Source organism: Vicugna pacos, chromosome 12, assembly GCF_048564905.1.
Source record: "Vicugna pacos chromosome 12, VicPac4, whole genome shotgun sequence".
In the NCBI taxonomy this organism is placed as follows: Eukaryota; Metazoa; Chordata; class Mammalia; order Artiodactyla; family Camelidae; genus Vicugna; species Vicugna pacos.
Genome location: NC_132998.1, coordinates 30,794,711 through 30,815,889, shown reverse-complemented (window position 1 = coordinate 30,815,889; position 21,179 = coordinate 30,794,711). Strand labels below are relative to the sequence as shown.

At 38.4% G+C, this 21,179-nt stretch overlaps 1 protein-coding gene across 1 annotated transcript in view; it reads left to right on the top strand.

Moving 5' to 3' along the window:
- The window catches only part of UTP20 (UTP20 small subunit processome component), an 85,506-nt gene that overhangs the window by 20,603 nt on the left and 43,724 nt on the right, over positions 1–21,179 (top strand). The window contains exons 15-27 of the mRNA XM_031683204.2: positions 22–127; positions 1,565–1,715; positions 2,384–2,446; positions 3,261–3,419; positions 4,550–4,626; positions 5,373–5,452; positions 5,682–5,925; positions 10,328–10,513; positions 13,856–13,946; positions 15,098–15,183; positions 15,753–15,878; positions 18,802–18,968; positions 20,575–20,783. Of these exons, the coding sequence (XP_031539064.2) occupies positions 22–127; positions 1,565–1,715; positions 2,384–2,446; positions 3,261–3,419; positions 4,550–4,626; positions 5,373–5,452; positions 5,682–5,925; positions 10,328–10,513; positions 13,856–13,946; positions 15,098–15,183; positions 15,753–15,878; positions 18,802–18,968; positions 20,575–20,783 (1,745 nt within the window). The remainder of the gene's footprint in view (positions 1–21; positions 128–1,564; positions 1,716–2,383; positions 2,447–3,260; positions 3,420–4,549; positions 4,627–5,372; positions 5,453–5,681; positions 5,926–10,327; positions 10,514–13,855; positions 13,947–15,097; positions 15,184–15,752; positions 15,879–18,801; positions 18,969–20,574; positions 20,784–21,179) is intronic.

Here is a 21,179-nt window from a genome sequence, read left to right as displayed (position 1 = left end):
CTCCTGTTTTTCTGCCTTTAGGAAGCTTATTTGTTCTTTGTCAAGCTGTAAATACTCTGCTAAGTTTGGAAGAATCTTCTGAACTTCTTCATTTGGTTCCTGTGGAACGTGTGAAGAATTTAGTATCGTGAGTAATCATATCTTTCATTCAGCATATTAGGGAATAAAATATAAAGGCTTCTTTCTGTGTGCAATCTTAGATCTATTTCTTACCTTAGCTGTATTCACATAGGAAATTTATTAGTGATTTAAATCCTGCAATTAAAAATAAGCGTTTTTGGATACAGTCTTTAAATACAGATTCATCTTTGTAAAGGGGTATTTTACTGGTTGTGTAAATTAGGGCTGCAGAATAAACGGGGCATATGATGCTGGTCACCCCCAACCAGGACACCACATGGTGGTTCCAACATATCCATTTCTACTACTTTCATAATCTTTCTCAGCTTAACACAGCACTTCAGAACACTTTCCTGTAGTCCTTTTACTGCATACCAAAACAGTCCAGTTTTTGGTTTTTCAAGTTTATTTTAGCCAGCTCCTGATTTGGGTCGTAGGACAGCGCTCTTACCGGGAGCCATTCATTCACTGCTTGGCTCCGCACCTTTTCTAAAGATCCGGCCTTTTGAAAACCAGAGTCTGCTTCTGTTTCTGTAGTCCATTTTATTTCCATGCTTTTAAAAGCAGGTTTATTCATTGGCTTCATTCAATAAGTATTCATTTTTCTCATGTACCAGGCCCTCTTCTAGGCACGGGGAAGGATAGTGAACGAAACAGACAAAAATCCGTGCCTTCATGGAGCTAGCACACTAGAAAGAAGAGACACTAAGCAAAATAAGTAAGAAAATAAATAGCATGTTAGACGGTAGGGAAACTATTAAAGCAGAGTCAGGGGATCGGGAGAGTCCAGAGGTTGGGGACAAGAGCAGTTGTAACTAGGGAAGGCCTCACCAAGAAGGAGACATTTGAGCAGAAACCCAGGAGCAGTGAAGGAGTAAGCCACAGGAATATCTGGGATCCAGGGCACTGCTTTTTCCAGGATCTAGAAAAGTCACTGGGATGTGATAGACACTCAGTAAATATCTGTTGAAGGAGGAAGGCACACAGAGGTTAAGTGGCTTGCACGAGGTTACACTGATGCTACTGCTGTGGGGCTGGCTTCAAACCTGGACTGCCCTACCCAGGGCTTCCGTGCCGGACCCCTGCTCCCTACTGCTTCCCTCATAGCACAGTGCCAGGCACGGGCGAAACCCACATTCCCCCACATGTCATTTGTCACTTACAAGTAGGTGGATTGAGAAGATAGCGTTGGATATTAGTCAGGATACCATATTATAATCCTGCCTCTGCCTCCAGAGGACTGTGTCTGTCCTTGATCGGGTCACTCACTGTTGCCGGGCCTCAGATTCTTCATCTCTAAAGTGATGCTAGATGTCCATGTCAAACTTTTACCTGTTCCCTTTTACATTTCCTTCATCAGTGATCATTTTCTGTGGTTTCTGTTATTGCCTGAATTCTCTGGGGTGCTGGGTGCAGTTTGGATCTAGTAAATCTCTCGTTGCAGAATGTTTCCTTTGGAGCCCTCTGTGTTACTGTTGGCTGATCTCTATTATCAGAGATTGTCCTTATGTGGCTGCAAAGGGCCACTTTCGGAGGAAGCTTTAATGGAATTGTTTCCCAAGTTACAAGCAAACATTTCAACTGGCATATCCAAGGTACTCCGGTTTTGTGACATGTCCTCTGTCTCTCACCTTTTGTTTCCATATGTATTGCCAGTGGTTGTCAGAGCTCCTTAATCAGAAAATGCAGTGTGGGGTGATTTCTGTTTAAAGCAGTGATTCCTAAACACTGACCCACGGACTGATTGCAGCAGAATTAATTGGGGAGCTTACTAAAGAGATAAATTCTGGATCCCCACACCCCAAAATTCTGATTCAGGAGGCCTAGGGTGGAGGTGAAAAGTCTGCATGATTTTTCAAAGCCCTCTAGGTGATTCTGCTGCTCATCCAGGTGTATAAAAATACCTGACTATGTTATTTAGAAATAAAAATGACCAATTTTAGTGGAATTTGTAAGCTTAATAAGAATCTTTGCACTTTATTTATAGTGTCACAGTTCAAAGAAGCAGCATAGTTTTATGAGCAACCTTATCTTCTCAGTCTAGTCTGGTCATTAATTGTTCCAGGTACCATTTCAATCAGGTGTTGGTTGGTGTTGAATATGAAATAAAGGATAGAAAAAGAATGTGTTATTCATTTTCATAGTTCTATGACAAGTGGTATATTTTTCATAATTCTGTGAAACTTAGATCTTGCTGACTGTTACTCATTTTTTTCTTATGTTTAAACTTTGGGGTTTGAAACATGCCTTTTAATTTCTTTAGATTCGCCTTTTGACAATAAGGATCCTAAACCACTTCGAAGTTCGACTTCCAGAATTAATGGAGGTATTTTAACCGTTCGATTTGAATAACTTTTTAAAAATGTAATTTGATACATTTATTCCAAAATGATAATTTTGCAGGAAATTCAAATACTATGTAAATATCTATTATAAAATTGAAGAGTTTTTCTTGTAATTTCTATTCCCACACCCCCCACCCCCCAACAAGGCCACCACTGAAAACCCACAGTTAGTTGGTGACGATCGTCTCAGACTTTTTGTACACAGACACATAATTTAAACAAATGGTATCCTGCACGTTTTTCCATATCAGTACCTACAGTCCTACCTCATTCTTTGGAAGTTTGAGTAGTGTGCCACAGTTTAAAATAGCGTGTTTTAACAACTCCCTCTTGATAGGTGTTTAGGTGGGTTGTTTGAAGTTTTTCAGCGTTTCCAATAATACTGCTGTGAACATCCTTACACAGATATCTTTGTGCAGATAAACATTTTGGTAATGCAAATTACTGCTTCCAGAAATAGAAATTACATCTACTAGAAGTAGAATCGTATGGTGAAACTACATATACATTTTCTTTATTTCAACAAATGTTGCCAATCAGTTTGAGTCATTTTGAGAATTACTGTCCTGCTTTTTGCTTGTTATTTCTATGCGAGAAACACAAAACCTAAATTATTTACCTGGAAAGTAAATGGTGTAAGAAAAACTGAATCATTTAATCAAAAAAGGTGTTGTTTATTTAATTTAAAACATTAACATATGCCAGTTTTTCATATTTAGACTTTTGTCCACATTTAATGTTCTTTTTGGAAAATCAAAATACTGACCTGCCTCCTGGTTTCCCCTGGTTGTTCAGGATGACGAGCTCTCAAAGCGTCAGTCTGTCTTTGCTATATTACGCCAGGCAGAACTTGTCCCAGCAACTGTGAACGATTACAGAGAGAAGCTTCTTTATTTGAGAAAACTCAGACATGATGTGGTGCAGACTGCAGTCCCCGATGGGCCATTACAGGAGGTATAAAACAATGTCCTTTTTTTTTTTTTTAACTTAATTTATACTTTAAGGTCTATTTACCTGGCAATGTAAAACTAGGTAAATCTCCAGTTCTGTTCAGTGCTTGCCAGCCTTTTCAACAGCCAAAGTGACTTGCTCTCCTCCCTTCTCCTGAGTGTGTATGTGTGGTATGAGAGGGCAGGTAGGAAGTGGCAACACGAGGAGCCACGTCAGGTTGCCAGCCTGACACTCTTCTCCAGATCTGTTCACTGCCGTGGGACGTCAGCCCTCTACCTTTCGTGACCGAGATTTTCTGTCCATGACCCTTGAAGATACGTCATGATCCCTTTGGGAAGAAGGCCGAGTGGAGACATTCCCCTTTAATCAGAGCAGTTCTATTCTTAACCCATTTTATATGTTAATGTCCTGTGTTATGTTTCATTTGGGAAAAGGGGTCTGCTGCTAACGTAGATACAACACCCCACCCCCAGATACTAACAGAACTGCCACTCTACATGATGCTTCCCTGGCATACGTTGGTGCAGTAACAATGGCTGTCATTCCAAAGGCAACTGAGAAAACTTCAGACCCCCTGAACTGGCTTTTTGTTTTTTGTTTTTTAATTTATTTTTATGAAGGTACTGGGGATAGAACCCAGGACCTTGTGCATGCTAAGCATGTGCTCTACCACTGAACTGTTTCTCTCCCCGCTGAATGAACTCTTTTAGCACATAGGTTTGAGAACTCAGTCATCTGCTGGTAAAGGCTGGCTGCCATTCACAGAGTCCTTTGATGGGCTCTTTGGCACCGGCGCTTCACCGATTACTGTTCACGTTTTGTCTTGTCAGTGATGGCGGTGTTTGTTAGGAGGGAATTTAGTCACGGGTCACATCTGTTTATTTGAATATATCCTTTATGAGTGAATTTGAATACTGTGTTTGCTCTAGTAGTTCACCTCTGTTAAATAGCAGGTGACATTTGGGGGAGAGGAGGAGAATTACTGTAACTGAATTTCGGTTTGGTACCTATAGCTTTTTTCTTACAGCGCAAGCTTTTTCCCGACCTCAGGTTGTCCCAGCCGGGATATCTGCGTTTCGGTGCTGATCCATCGTTCATTGCCCGTTTACTAATCTAGTCTTCTGTGATTGCAGGTGCCACTTCGTTATTTGTTAGGCATGCTGTATGTTAACTTCAGTGCTCTCTGGGATCCTGTTATTGAGCTCATAAGGTGAGCGTGGGTGAGACGGATAAAGCTGTTAATGCTCTCACCACTACAGAATGATGGGCCAGTGTTGTATGCATGGGGAGATTTTAATGAGTGGATGGGTGTAGTATTTATAGCTGCCTTAAAGCCTTTGTGGGAGAAGGTGACAAAAAAATAAATACTAATTATTGTATCTGATGCCAGGTTTCAACAATTTAATTGTTTTGTGTATGTTTCTTTGTACATTGAAATAACTTCGGAGGACTTTCTCTTTTTCTTACTTTACATTATGTCTGTATTATTGAAACTTCTTTTGCAGTAACAGGTATTGTATAATAATTGCATAACCTTATTTATATATATTGAGTAATTGAGCCAAACTTTAATTTATAAATAAGGACTTTTTAAAACTCTTGCTGTCTGCTATCCAAAACCCTTTAGCTGTAACAATGACCTTTATAGTCACATAAAAGATACATACGTTGTGCCTCGTTTGTAGAAATCTGTCCTTTTGCAGATACTTGTCTTCAGATGGTCTACTCTGGCCTTTTGTCAGATTGGAAGCATTAAGTGTAGCCTTTCAAAACCCTAACTGTTAGTTGTACGGGCATTTTGAAAAATCAAGAAAAGTACAAAGGTTGTTTACAACCTCACATTCAGGGGTAACTTAATTAATATTTTAGTTCATCCTTTCACTTTTTTTTTTTCCTATGAGATATCTCAAAATAAGGACTATACCACATATTCTGTTTTCTGATCTTTACTCTTAGTTCTTATGCACATGAAATGGAAAATAAGCAATTTTGGAAAGTCTACTATGAACATCTAGAAAAAGCAGCTACACATGCTGGTATGTAAGGGGATATGGGTTGGAGGGGTGGGCTGGGGGAAAAAGTGGTTGTTTATTTAATTTTTATTGCTTAATTACACGTGAAGTGGGGGAACAGAAGTGAGATAACCTTTGGATATGGTTTATTGTTTCCTTGTATTACTGGGGAAAGGAATGCCCGTACTTGAAGAAACACTTAGGACAGACGTTCACGTTTCTCTAGTGGTTATAACAACCTTTTCTTGCTCAGAGAAAGAGCTGCAGAATGACACAAGAGATGAGGAGACGTCCATTGGAGATGGAAGCTGGGAGCAGACTCAGGAAGGAGACATTGGAGCCCTTTATCATGAGCAGTTCTCGTTGAAAACCGACCTTCAGGAAAGACTGGACCATACCAATTTTCGATTTTTGCTCTGGCGAGGTCTGGCAAAATTCCCAGAAAGGGTAGAGCCTCGGTCCAGGGAACTTTCCCCGCTTTTTTTGAGATTTATCAAGTAAGTGTTATCTCCTCGGAATATGTCCCTGGTAGGGTGTCAGGGCAAGAAGGTGCAAGGTATTAAATTCCCAAATTGTCTGAATTCTTCCTTCCCATATGTCATCTTTTCAAACCACTGGCACATCTCTAAAGTGCTGGCTTTATCAGATCACAACTTAACTTGCTTTGTTCACCACTTAATCTTTCATGAATCAAAATTTAACCAGCCCACGCTGATGTTAATAAAAAAATTCCAGGCTACAAAGTAAGAAAGACCATATTGAGTTAGATCAGTCTACAGAGGCCTTGTTATTTCTTGCCCTATTTGTTGTTTTCTTGCCTGCCTGGGGCTTAAAAGTGTTTTCCAGTAACTCAACCCCAGCCATTCTTGAATGTTTCCCATGATGCTGAGGAAAGTGCTCTCAAAGAATAACAAGAACTTTCTGGAGCACTGTTTTGTATTTTGACTAGATATGCTGAGTGAGTCAGATTGCTTGAAAGCCCTAAAGATAAGGAATGTGGTGTATAGAACAGCACTAGTCAATCAGTAAAAATTATGTTTTCCAATGCGGTTTCATACTGTAGGATTGGGTTAGGCAGGCTGCAAACCACAGCGTGCCAGGTTGTTCAGGGAGTAGCAGGGACATCTCTGTGGCTACAGCAGAGTGATCCGGGAAGAAAGGAGTTGGAGGTGAGGGCAAGAAGTTAACAGGAGACCAGATTTATGTAGGGCTTGTAAGTGTGATACTAAAGAACTTTGGTTTTTACTGTCTGTGAGATAGAAAACCATTGGAAGGTTTAAATTGAAGGGTGACATGACTTAAGTTTTCTTCAGGATTTTTCTGGCTGCTGTGTTGAAAATGGACTGTAGGATGGCAGTGGTGAGAGCAGAGGGACTAGGGAGTTGAAAGGCAGGAGGAGACTGCGAAAACCTGGGCAAGAAATGATGCGACTTGACCAAGATTCGAGTAGTGCTGTAAACTTGCTGAAATTGTTTATTAGTTTTAACATGCCTTTGTGGTGGACTATTTAGTGTTTTCTGCATTTAAGAACATGTTATCTGCAAACAGATTATTTTAATTCTACCTTTGTAATTTGAATGCCTTTATGTCTTTTTATGCTTAATTATTTTGACCAGAGTTTTCAATACTATATTGAATAGGAGTGGTGAAAGTGATTATCCTTGTCTGATTCTTTATGTTGGGGGAAAATTTTTAGTGTTTCACCATTGAGTATAATGTTAGCTGTGGACTTTTCATATATGAGCTTTACCATGATGAGAACATCTCCTTTTACTACTAGTTTATTCCTGGTATTTAACAGAAAGCAGTTTTGACTTTGGCAAATGATTTCTCTGCATTAGTTGAAATGATCATACAATTTTATTCCTCGTGTTTTTTTCGTTCTGTTAACATGGTATATTACACTGATCATTTTTCATATGTTGAGTGATCTTTGAATTTCAGAAATTAATCTCATTACATTACATGGGAAAAAAAAAAGATTAGAGTGGTGCTGCTGGTGAGAGGTAGTTGAATCCTGGACATTTTTTGAAGAATTTCAATTCAGTAAGATCTATTTTTGAAGAATTGCAACTAGATTATCCTGTGCCGACAGATCGGATGTGGGGTGGGGCAGGGGGTGTGCAGGGAGGATGAAGGGGCAGAATCAAGTATGCCTGTAAGGTTTTGACCTGGGCAACTGGAAGAAGAGAGTTTCCATTTACTGAGATTGGGAGAAATGCAGAAGTTGCAGGTTTGTGGGGAAGATCAAGAGTTCATTTTTGCAGACATGTTAAGTTTGTGATCCGGAGTAGACATCTAAGTAGAGAGTTCATGTAGACAGTTGAATGTAGAGTTTAAAGTTCAAGGGAAAGGTTTGGTTTAAATATAATAAATTTGAGATTTATCACTATATGAATTTTTTTAAATAGGGAATGAAATTACACCTGGCGGAGTAAATGGAGAGAGAGAAGATTTTCAAGGACTGACAGCAGTCTTTAGAGGTTGGGAGATAAGGTACCAGCAAAGGAGGCCAGGGAAGAGTGATAGAAGAACCAAGACCACTTAGTATCCCTTGAAGAAAGTGATTCAGGGAGGGAGTAATCTGGAATCAAATGTGTGTGTGACGTCAGTCAGATGAAGAATAAAAACTGACCATTGGCTTTGGAAGTGACCTTAACAAGAGTTGTTTTGGTTAACCTGGTAGGGATGAAAGTCTGATTAAAATGGGCTTAAAAGAAAAATGGAAACAGCAAGTATGGTTAGTTCTTGTGAAAAAAGAAGTAGACGTAGGTGGAAGGAAGTCTGGGAACAGAAAGGGAGCTGTTGTTGGGGTTGCTATTTAATTTATGCGGCCTGTGTGTATGTAGTGCTGGTGTGAATGACCCAGATGGGAGGGGAATATTTGTAATGCAAGAGAAGGGGTAACATTGCTAGAGCCTCATCTTTGAGTAGATAAGAGGCGATAGGATCCCGAGCATACAGAAAAAGGTTTGCATGAATAATTCATTCTGGGACAGGTTACAACGAAAAGATGCACACAGGTCAATAGATACGGTGGTGGAAGAGTAATGATTTTTTCTTTGCCATGTAACTCTTTGGGCTTTAATTTATTTATAGAACAAGAACAGTAATATTTAGCTTCCTTGCCTTGTTTTGAAGATCATGTAAAATAACGTTTACCAGTTATTTCGTGAATTGCAACAGGCTGTACGTGTGCAAGCTACTATTGAAAGTGTTAGTAGGATATGACTCTACTACTGTGTTAATTTGCCAAGTTTTTCCCTAAAGGAAGAAAGAAATTACTCATTAGCCCCAGGTAAAGACCCTTCTCTAATAGTACAGGGTGCTGTGGGGGTGGGGATGGAGTGAGGAGCTTATAACAGGAAGTGAGGGTCTGAGTTTAAGACTTAAAGACTGAAAATACACAATTTTAAAAAAAAGTTTAAGATAATTGGCATTGATTACCTGTAACTAATACTTTTATAGATGATTCTTTAATAGAAAACCTAAATGTCACCTCTAATTCTGGCTTTGAAATACATTTTGGGCTCTTTTTTTTTTTTGCTATAAATTTGTACTTCTAAATATGTTTCAAGTAATTTGATGTGAGAACTAATTGCGAATTCCTTGTGAATTTCCTCTGAGAAGAACCAAACCAGAAGTAAGAATGAATAACAATAAAATGATTATAAATCAATAAAAAATGTTAAAAAAAAGAATGAATAACAATAGCAACAATATCCCAATGATAGGTAACATTTAATGAGTATTTGCTGTATGCTAGACACTCATGTGCTCTGTATGAATTATCTCATCTAATAAATGAATGAGTGAACATGTTGTGCATGGAGGTTAAGTTTTAAAATATGTCTTGTGGTTAATTGAGGGTTGAGAAATTTTTTTAAGTAGGTGGTGGTACAGTTTGTAAAGGACAGAGCAACTTTGCTCATGTCATTCATTCATCCATTTTTTTTTCATTCATCCATTTTTATTTATAGATCCTACTAGGTGAGATTGTAGCACTGAACAGTACAGTAGTGTTTCAGCCCTCTAGTTGCAGTGTAGTATATTAACCTGGAGTTTCTTCCAGATGTGTTGATAGGATGCTATCCTGAAACATGTTCTTGTATCAGTATATTTTTGAGTGAGGACTTTAAAGTCTATCTGATCAGTTTCCTTACATCTATAGCCCAGTGTCATGCACAAAACAGGCAATGAAATAGTGAATGAATGAACCAAAGTGACACAAAACTAATGCATTGAATGATAGCCTTCAAGATAATGTTAGTTACCTATTAGAAGGATGGAATTCAGTAATAACAAATGTGAATATGAACTGTATGTACAAGCTGTTTAGAGAAGTCAAAACATAAAGCTTTACTGATTGTCATTGCCTAGACCTTCAGTTTGAGTTGTCATGTTGTGACTTCCCCCAAGAAAGCAATAGAATTGATAGTTCCGTGTGTCTGACCAAGCCATACGTGGAAGACTGAATTTCATTGTGGCACTGTAGTTTTGAAGGGACTTCGGCAAAGTGGAGTGCATCTGGTGGCAAGTCACATGCTGTACACATCAAGCGTGGTCTTAATGCTGTACTTTATGTAATCCACCCCCATGCCCTCCTCCCCAAGTCGTGGATCCAGAGACAGGGAGGCTGATTTCAGCCTGGTCCAAAGTAGACATTTCAGCTATTTTCAGCTGTATAACAATAGAATGGGCTGTCTTCTGTAGTTAGGGATTGACTTCTCAAGCAAGGTACTTAGGAGGGGCTGAACGTAAATGTCGTACAAGGTGCTTGACTAAGGAGCCTCTGGTGTCTCTTCAGTGTGTGATTCCGGGAACAGCGGACATACACCTGTCATAAACAGTTAGTTCAGTTAGCCTTTTCTGTCCCATATCACTCTCTTTCCACCACAGCAATGAGTATTACCCAGCAGATCTGCAAGTTGCACCAACCCAGGATCTGCAAAGAAAGAGCAAAGGGCTGGCGGCGGAGGAGATGGAAGAGGAACCTGCTGCCAGAGACGATGAAGAGCTGGAGGAAGAGCTGGTGCCCCAAGATGAACCGTCCCAGAAGAAAAAGACAAGAAGAGCTGCGGCAAAGTAAGTTCAGGGTCACAGAGCCAGGGATCTAGGAGGAGCAGGGAGGGATCTCTTGTGGCCTCCTATGAAATAGCTTTGGACGAGGTGCGTTACTCAGGTAATTATTTCCCAAAGTGCTGCATCTTCTTGGGATTTTCTTTTACAGCCCAAAGAAAGCTATCAGTGCTGTGAGTTTTTTGTTTGCTTGCTTACTATTTATTTTTTCTTGTTTAGTCACAGAATGTTAGAATTGGGGGACTTTGGAGCCATCTAATCGTAGCTCCTTTTTATAGAAAAGAGCGCCGGGGCCTGGAGCAGTTAAACGCCTTCAACCTTTGTCATTGACTTGTAGAGCACCGGGGCGTTGTGTTTGTGCACCAGGGGAACACGTAATGGAACATCTTTTCTCTTACAAATAAGCATTTCAGCACTTTTAACTTTGCCTTTTGACTTGTCTCCTTCTGATTACTTTTATTTATTTGCTTACTTTTTCATGCTGTGACATTCTCTGATTCTCTGAATTATTCTTTTACTGAAATTGTTAGAAACCTTAGAAAAAGAAGTCCCTATGCTTTCAGAAGTTACTCCAGCTTACTGGAAGATTGTCTGAATTGGGGTGTCAGAGATCCACCGGATTGGTGCTGCTGTGTTATTTTAACCCTTCTCCATCTCAATCTGATATGCTGGTTTATTGAGTCTTTCCCAGGAGCCGTTTATTAGTTCATCTCTCAGCACCCTTGTTGAGTGCCTTTTGCTAAGTGCTACAAAGATGAACGGTATGTAGCCTGTGCAATGCAGGAAGCACAGCCTAATGCCTGGTGAAATATTTTTGCAGGAGAAATATTTCTAAAGGAGTTACAGGAGCACAGTAAAAAAAAAAAAAAAGACTTAATTCCAGCACAAAGGGAAGACCTTTACAAAGGGGAGGGCACCTCTGAAGCTGAAAGATGGAAGTGTTCCAGGTAGGTAGGGCACGGAAGGGCTCACCAGTGAATGGAAATAATCACGAAACTAGTTCCTTCTCTGCCCCCGACTGCTCCCAACTCTGAGCCTTCTGTCCCCTCCTACTTCCTCTAAGACAAAGATGGCTGTTTTCATCTTCATATCCCTCAGTGTAATGGCTGGCCAAAGGTTCGTCCTCATGTTTGTCGAATGAATGACTAAGCTGTTCATGCATTCATACCTCTTCACTCTCAGCCCTGGACCTCTGCTGAGTCCTTCCCCTTTTCTGCAGTGCTTATGCCTCATTGCCACCAAATGAAATTCTAGTCACACTTGAAGGCCCAGTTCCCGTGCTGCTGCTTCGCTGAAGCTCTTCCTGTCTTTTCACTGAGTCACCTTACCCAGCTTCACACCTTCGTAGCAGCTGCTCATCTAATCAGGTGCTGCTCCGTGCCTTGGCTATTAGTTAATTTTTTTTATAGGTCTTCCATGTAAATCAGAAACTCTTCAAGGCTAAATTACATGCCTTAATTCATTTTTCTGCCCCCAGTAGCCAAACCTAGGATATTGCTAGCAAACACCATCATTGAAGATGTATGTAAATGGATAATCACGTTCTCGGGGCCATCTCAGTATATCCACAGTCCAGTCTTATAATCCGTGGAACACACTCTTGGCAAGTATTTAATGAGAACGTGTAAATTAGCTCCTGTTCTCTTTGTCTCCTGGAGGCTACATGGCATGAAAAATACATAATAAATTTTGAGAGATGGAGTGTATGTTTCAATAGAATATTTTACAAATATATTTGTAATACTGCAAGGGCTGAGTGATAAGTAATTACAGGGGCATTTTATCAGTCAGGGCTTTCCAGAGAAACAGAACCAACAGAATGAAGATATAGATAGTGTGTATATATGCATATATGTGCGTTTGTATGCACAAAGAGATTTATTTTAAGGAACTGGCTTATGTAATTATAGGAGCCAGCAAGTCCAGAATTTGTAGAACAAGCTGGGAACTCAGGCAGGATTTGATGGTGTCGTCTTGAATGAAATTTGTAGAGGAAGATCTCAGTGTGACAGTCTTGGGGCAGAATTCCTTCTTTGGGAAACATCAGGTTTTCTCTTACAGCTTTCAGTTGACTGGGTGAGGCCCATCCACTTTATCGAGGGTAATCCCCTTTATTTAAAGTCCACTGACTGTCGTTGTTAACAACATGTATGAAGTCTTTTCATCACAGCACCTAGATTTGTGTTTTATTACATAACGGGGTAGTATAACGTAGGTTGAAGGACTGATCATCACAGGCATTTAAGCTAAATGTAAACAGTAGAGTTTCCCTTACCCCTGTTTCCCTGCAGTATCTAAGGAGGCCATAATCCTCTGTATTAACTGGTAAGACTTTCACAGTTTTGCTTTCTTTTGCCTAAGAACAGAGAAACGTGTTGTTTGCTAAACTCCTAGGAGCTGAAGCACCACAACATGTGTTCTTCTACTTAATCCTTGCAGAAAGTCTGGGAGGTCTTGTGTTTGTCGAGATGAAGAACCCGAGACTCCGAGATGTTCAGTGACTTTCCCCACAGTCACACAGCTCAGAGTGGCAGAACCACACGTGCACCTCAGTTTCCACCTCTCTTCACTTCTCCCTGCTTCTGTTCTTGAAATAGACAAATGAAACCTCTCCAAATCTTAACAATTTATTCATTCAGGTTCTTTCTTTAAAGTCCTAGTACATATTTTAAATTATAACGATAAAACAGTTTTTTCTCAAGTATTTCTGAAGCCTCACAGAATCTATGGAGTAGGAGGTCGTGCATGTAAATGCAGTGGAAGCTCTTGTCTCACTCTGTTTTAGTAGGTGATATTATTTACTTGGAGGCAGCCCCATTGAACTTTTGACCACTTAATTCACATTGCCCTTTTTCCCTCCTGCCTGGTAGGCAAGAGCCATGGTTACCCAAACTCGGACCTCTGTTGCCTGACATTGGTTTTTATGTTACATGAAAGTGAGGAGGCACCTGTTTTCCCACCTTCCTGTCTACTGCAGGGAAACTAGATAAATCATTCAAAATATCATTCATGTTCACCTTTGAAATGCAATACTGTTTGGATTACTTTCTTTTTACATTGCATTTAATTTAAACCATGCTAAACACATGCTGAATGACTTTCTTTGGTGGGGAGCCTGAATTTCAGGGGAAGGCCTGCCTGAAATTTGGAATTTCTGAAGAATAATTTCCCAAATGCAAATAATTAAAACTTTTCTGTATAATTAACAGTGAAACTATAGTCAACGTGTTCGGACTGCTTGTCAGAGAGACTAACATGGGTGGGTGCTAACTATCCTCTTAAGAAAATAATGTCTATTTAATTCTGTTTTTTTTCCTCTTTTTCCTTTTTTAAATTTTTGTTTTTTAGGCAATTAATTGCTCACCTGCAAGTTTTCTCTAAGTTTTCGAATCCTCGAGCCTTATATCTGGAATCCAAACTATATGAGTTATATCTTCAGGTAAGTAAAAAATATTCTTGCCACTACAGTTATTTGTGAACTTTTCTCTACCATTTTCTTTGCTCAAATAACTTTTAGGTTTTCAAGTAATTGTTGAATAGGGCTCATGTCTACATTTTCTTTATTTTTTTTTTAATGGAGGTACTGGGAATTGAACCCAGGACCGTGTGCATGCCAAACACACACTCTACCATTGAGCTACACTCTCCCCCTACATATTAAGTATAATTTTTTTAAATTAATAGATATTTTCTGTATCTTGAGAAACAGTTTTAGACAGTATTAATGTAGTTGATTTTAAAGAAATTTTGGCTGACCAAAGTTGATCGGCTGTATTAACAGTGAGTATAGCAAAGCATTTGTTGTCTCATGAGAATTAGCTGTGAGAAGGGAGTGAGGGGTTGTGACAAGAGAAGCCGGCCACTTTTCACTGCTAGGCAGGTTAGCCTTATGGAGCACTAGGATTTCAGGATCTGCTCGATTGAATGAAAATAAATGGAATGATAGTTTGTTGCAGTCACAGTATATGACCTTGAATTCCAGAAAAGGCTGCAGAAAAGAATTAATGTCAGAAGCAGAGTAAGCACTGAATGTCGTTCTAAGTCTTCTGGGAAAATGAAATTTTCTTTGTTTATTTGGATGTTTGGATGAAACATGCTATTTCAGCAGAATTTATCCTTATTTACCCATAATTCGGATATAAGTTGTTTATAAAGCCAGAGCGATAAACTCTCAGTTGTTGGTTGACAGGAAGCAAAATTTTGAATTAACTGATCAGAGAGACCTCAGAGGCGAGTCTTCTCTCCTGGCATCTTACTGACTGCTGTTACCTTCGCAGGACTAATTCAGTTAATGTAACCTCAATTCGTGTAGGAAATTGGCCTCAGCCAAAAGACTGATAGACCGGAGAGTGTGGTGTGTGGGAGATAGCTGTCAGAGTTTTGTTTCCCTTTTTTCTTCTTTGCAATGTATTCTATTCATCTTCTACCTCCAGGAAAGTGTAAAGCTGTTGTCAGGAATCATCTTTAACCCATGTCTAAAAATGTAGATTCTCAGAATTTTAATTTAGCAAATTAATACAAGTAAATTACAATCCCATGATGTGTATATATATGACTTCATTAATTTATTCTGTAATATATAATTCCTAGTTATTGCTCCACCAAGATCAAATGGTGCAAAAAATAACCCTGGATTGCATAATGACATATAAACATCCACATATCCTCCCTTACAGGTAAGTGATTTGAAGCTAAAGAAATGTTCTTTGGGGGGCTGATTTTTGTTTTTCTACCAGACGCCTCTTCTAAAGTAATTTTGTAAAGGTCCAGGAAATTTCCCTCTTTTTTAAGGTAATCATAATTCTATATTCAGATAAGAAATGGAAACTGGAAGTGTATTTGTTAAGAGTGCTTCTCTATAGATAATAAGGTAGGCGAGAGAATATTAATTAAAAAGTATGTGTTGAGATTACATCATTTCATCTTGCTCATATAATGTCATAAAATCTTGGTAATGACTTAGACAATCATAATCACGCGTCAAGAACTGAAGAAAGCTTTTGTATTAGCTTTTTTAAACAGCTCATTTATTGACTAATTCCTTATAATCTCTTCTACCTTTTAAAATTTGAAAACCTGTCATTTTGGAAGGTATTTGTGTGAAGACTTTACTTCGTGGCTGTCAGCCACAATATAAACTATTCCTAATACTTACTTCACTTACATGTATTACTCTACTTACTACATTTTAAAAACAGTTATTGATTATTAAGCGATGATTTGTGCTGTATTCTTTTTTTTAAAGGGAAAACTTACAAAGATTGCTTGAAGACAGAAGCTTTAAGGAAGAGATAGTGCATTTTAGCATTTCTGAAGATAATACAGTAGTGAAAACAGCCCACCGAGTGGATCTGTTTCCTATTCTGATGAGGTATTTATACTCTTTCAAAATTGATTTTTTAAAAGTTGATCACAAAAACAGTTGTTGGTATAGTATCATGATTCTTTCAGCAATTGTAATGGAATATTTCTTTTTGAATTTTGTTTCTTTATTTTTAATCGGACCTTTCAAGGAAGCCAAATTGTTAACAATGACTTATTTGAGAATATTTTGTCCCTAACATGAGGGACCGTCTTGCTATGGTTTTACTTTAATAATACTGTTAAAATTAAATCTAGTGTTTCTCTAAAGCTTACTGTGGAGAGACAATAAGTAACAATCATCAGTCAGGTTGTTTGTTCTCTGTTTAAAGCCCCTTGAGATCTCATTTTACTGAGGGGAACGTAGGGCCTGGTATGACCTAGCCCAGACCTACCTCTCTAACCACATCTCTTCCATCCACCCGCTCAGAGCCCACACCAGTCTTTGGACTTGCTCTTCCCTTGCTGGGAGCACATGACAGCTAACTCTTCTCTTCGCTCAGTCTCATCTCAAATGTCATATTATCAGAGATGCCTTCCTTGTCTTCTTTCTGTAAAAATCTCGCCTACTCCCTAATCACTCTCTGGTCCCTGACCTCACTTTATCTTTCTTCATAGTACTTCATCATCCAACATAGCCTCTTTTCTTACTGTTTCTCTCCCGTGTTAAAAGGCAGACTCCATGGCTCTTAGTAAATAGTGGTCAAATGAATTTTGTTCTCTTTTATATTAAATCCCCTTTTTTCTTTTTTTTAATCTGTGTATTCCCTATATAACCTAGAAGAATTAACTGTGGTGCTAGTGATTGTGGTTATCCTTATCTTGCTACTGGATTTAACAGGAATGTTTCTAGAGCAATCGTTCTTAAAGTGTAGTTTGCTCCTTCTTGGCGGGGACTGTCCTGGAGATGGTTAAAACTTTTTTCATAATGCTAGGACGTTACCTTTTTTTTTTTACTGTGCTAACATTTTTACTGACCAAGCAAAGGCAATGGTGGGTAGAACTCCAGGTGCCTTAGCATGAATCAGGACAGTGGCTCCAAATTGTACTACTCATTCCTCATTGCCACACAACTGGAGTTTAAAAAAAAGAAAGTAAAAAGCTAGTTTCACTCAATGTCCTTGAAGAATCTTGTGCCTTGAGTACTTGTCTTTTTATTATTCTGTATGCCAGCAAAGTAATTCGGTTATATGTATTTTTTCAGATTATTTTCCATTATAGATCATTACAAGATAGTGAATATAGTTCCCCTGTGCTGTACAGTAAATCCTCGTTGAGTATCTATTTTACATAGAGTAATTTGTTAATCCCATCCTCCCAATTTGCCCCTCTGCACCCCCCCCTTCCCTTTTGGTAACCATAAGTTTGTTTTCTATCTCTGTGAATTTGTTTCTGTTTTGTATATAGATTCACTTGTGTTACTTTTTAGAGTCCACATGTAAGTGATATCATGTAATATTTGTCTTTGTCTGACTTACTTCACTTAGTATAATAATCTCTAGGTCTATCTATGTTGCTGCCAATGGCATTATTTCATTCTTATGACTGAGTAATATTCTATTTCATTTTATATATATATATATCATGTCTTCTTAAACTAGTTGTCTGTTGATGGACATTTAGGTTGTTTTCATGTCTTGGCTATTATAAATAGTGCTGCTAGAAACAGGGGGTGCATGTATCTTTTTCAGTTAGAGTTTACTCCAGATACATGCTCAGGAGTAGGATTGCTGGGATCATATGATAGCTCTGTTTTTAGTTTTTTAACACATTAATTGTCCACTGTGGATTGGTTGCATTTCCTCCAGGGCCCAAATTCACAATTCACACTGTGACACACTAACAATATATGTGCTTGTAATTAATCTGTTTGTTTTTCCAGTATAATTGGAATTGTTTTTAAAAATAATTTCTTATTTTCAATTTTCAACCTCTTTACAGTTTTATTTCTTCTTAGAATGCCATTATTCTGCATGAAATAAATTCAGAATAAATTCTGCATAATTGGATGAAGGAAAGTGTCCCCCATATCTGGGTGATGGAGCCCCTAAGGAAACACAACTGTCACCCAGATTTGGGTGATGTGAAACATATTAAGGAATCTTATACTGTCCTCCGCAATGGCTGCACCAAACTACATTCCCACGAGCAGTGTAGGAGGGTTTCCCTTTTCTCCACACCCGCTCGAGCATTTATTGTTTGTGGACTTTTGAATGAGTGCCGTCCTGACTGGTGTGAGGTGATACCTCATTGTGGTTTTGATTTGCAAGAAATGTGTTTTACGTTTTCAGGCAAGATTGATATATAGTTTATTTTTTGTTCCTTAATTGATCTCAATACACAATTATACCACCTTCATAAATGAAAAGAACCTGTTTCCTTCTTCTCTGCTGTGCAGCTTTATATATGGGAACTGTTTTTCCTTGAACGCTTTAAAAATTCATCTGTAAAACCATGTGAGCTCCAAGTTTACTCATGGTTACTGGTCTATTCAGATTTTCTTCTTAAGTTCCTTTTGTTTATTTATATGTGTGCTTTCTCCAGAAAATTACCCATTTAATTGAAGTCTTTCTAGTTTCCTTATCTTACTTATAGTTATACTCTCTTATTTCTTTTTAATCTGTATATTCTTGTTTTCATTTTTGCTTGATTAGACTCATCTTTGGCTTGCTCACTTTACTGCTTTTTTCCTTCTCCAAAGAACCACCTTCTGGCTGTTGTCTTTATTATTTCCTTCTTCCTGCTTCCCTTAGCCTTGTTTTTGTTATTTTTTCATTTCTATATTAAATATCTAATTTCTGTTTTTATTCTTCCCTGTTGTAGAATGCGTCCATTTAAATCTGTTGTGTTGCTATTCTAGCCATTTAGGGAAATGAAAAAACTAATATTTTAGGATTAACATGCAAACAAAAAATGTTCTCTGGCCTTTTTAGAATTTTGTATGGCCGAATGAAGAATAAGACTGGCAGTAAAACTCAGGGGAAATCTGCTTCCGGCACCCGCATGGCCATTGTTCTGAGGTTTCTCGCTGGGACCCAACCCGAGGAGATCCAGATATTCTTAGACCTGCTGTTTGAACCCGTGAAGCACTTCAAGAATGGTAGCTATCAATGACCTGCCACTCTGGATGCGTGTTGTCTGCTTCGACTTCTGATGTCTTGTGCTGTTTCCCACGCTCTTGGGCATCTTTCTAATGAGGTTGCTCCTCCCAGTCTCAATGGTGGTTTTTTTGGCTGACATGTAATTCATTTTAAACTTTGATTGAATTAGGTGGCACTCCCAGGTGATCCTGGGGATTATCATCATCCATGTGTTACTAAGCCCCTGATTAGAAGAGGTGTATTTGTTGTTGTTGTTACACATTTAGGTCATTTGAAAAATGATACTTATCTATACACAATGAATGGGTTTCTCCTTAGAAACTTCAAGCATGCTACAAAATTAATCTTAATTTTTTGGCATGTATTCATTCACTGAGTCATTCATCTATTGAGTAATGGTTTGTTGAATACCTCCTATGCCACACTCTGTTGAAAATAGAAAAGTGAGTATTTATAATTTCTGCTCTCCACCTCATGGTCTAAACAGAGTAGCTTAGTAAGTATATACAATGAGCTGTAATGCTCTGTGTTATGTTCTCCAGTATGCGATGTTGCTGATTAATAATAATAATAATGGCTAACATTTATTGAATGCTTACTTTATGCCAGACATTATGACAAGCACTTTTACACACAGCTCAGCTGATTCTTCACCACATTACATTTCATTACTTGATTGTCCCCATTTTACATGTAAGGAAACTGAGGCTTAGAGAGAGAGGTATTTTGCCCATGGTAAAGCTGGGATTTGAACCCATGTCTTCCTGACTATGGTACCTCTGCTTCAGTCTTCAGGCAAACATAGATATTTATCTGTAGGGTAATGTGTTACTTTTTTTTTTCTCCTGATAATAGGGACAGCTGTTAAAAAGATTTTCATTCAGTGTAATAGTGCCCTTTGAAGGAAGTTGGCAGTAATAAATAAAAAAGTTTTTGTTCAGTGTCCTAGGCTCTATTGTAAGAAGGTAGCTATAAATGATACTCTCATGGATGGAACATTTAGGTGTATGAATCACTAAGCTCATATCTCATAGCAGTTGGTTTTAAGCAAATAAAGCTCAAGCAATAACAATTCAAGTCTTTTAAGTAAATTATGACATTAGTATGGTACCTTATTTATAAAGGACTATTGTTTTGTTTATTTACCAGGGGCTGCAAGAGAAATAAAACATTTAATTCTCCACCTTAAAGGAGCTTATAATGCAGCAAGACATTTTTTTTGGAAACTGCCGAAGTTAGCATAGTCCGTGAAAGCCGAGAGGGAGAAAATGTATGGAAAATTGATAGAGTAAAACGGAGGAGCAGTATAAATAGGATGAGAATTGGGCTTAGAGACTTAGTTCTGTCATAAGTTTCTTACTCTCCTTTATTCCTCAGTTTCTTCTTCTGCAAAGTGATAATAGTAAAACCTGCCATATCTAGCTCTTGAATATTTGGTAAGAATCAAAAGGAAAAAAAATAAGTAAAGTACATTATCATCTATAAGTTATTATAGCAATAGAAAATACTGATTTATCGAGGGAGATTGAAAGTAAGCTATAATTATAAATAGTAACAAACTAATATTTCCCTTCACGTGATTCCTCTGTTCCTCTGTTTCACTAGGCGAATGCCATTCTGCAGTCATCCAAGCAGTAGAAGATTTGGATTTGTCTAAAGTTCTTCCTTTAGGTCGTCAGCATGGTATCTTAAATAGCCTTGAGATAGTACTGAAGAACATTAGTCATCTGATCAGTGCTTACTTACCAAAGATTTTGCAGATATTGCTCTGCATGACAGCGACTGTATCACACATCCTTGATCAACGAGAAAAGGTGAGTGAGGTTCACCTGAGATGCTTTCTTCTTGGGCTAACTAATACAAGTCTGTACTTTACTTGGAAAATTGATTGGGGCCTGAATATCTAATATCCTTTTAAGTTAAATCTTTCTTGGGGGAGAGTATAGCTCAGTGGTAGATGCACGAGGTCGTGGGTTCGATCCCCAGCACCTCCAGTCAAATAAAAAAAAGGAAATAAACCTAATTACCCCCCCAAAAAAAATAAACAAAAAGAAAAAGATCTTTATTGTGTAAAGCATCTTTAAAATGGTCTTTCCTATACTGAGAATCTTCACTGCTATAAATAGCCAGAAAATGCAGATTATGTCAAGTGTATATTTAAAAAGGAGCTGAACTATTAAGGAAGCAGTTAGTTCTGTATACGTCTCAGA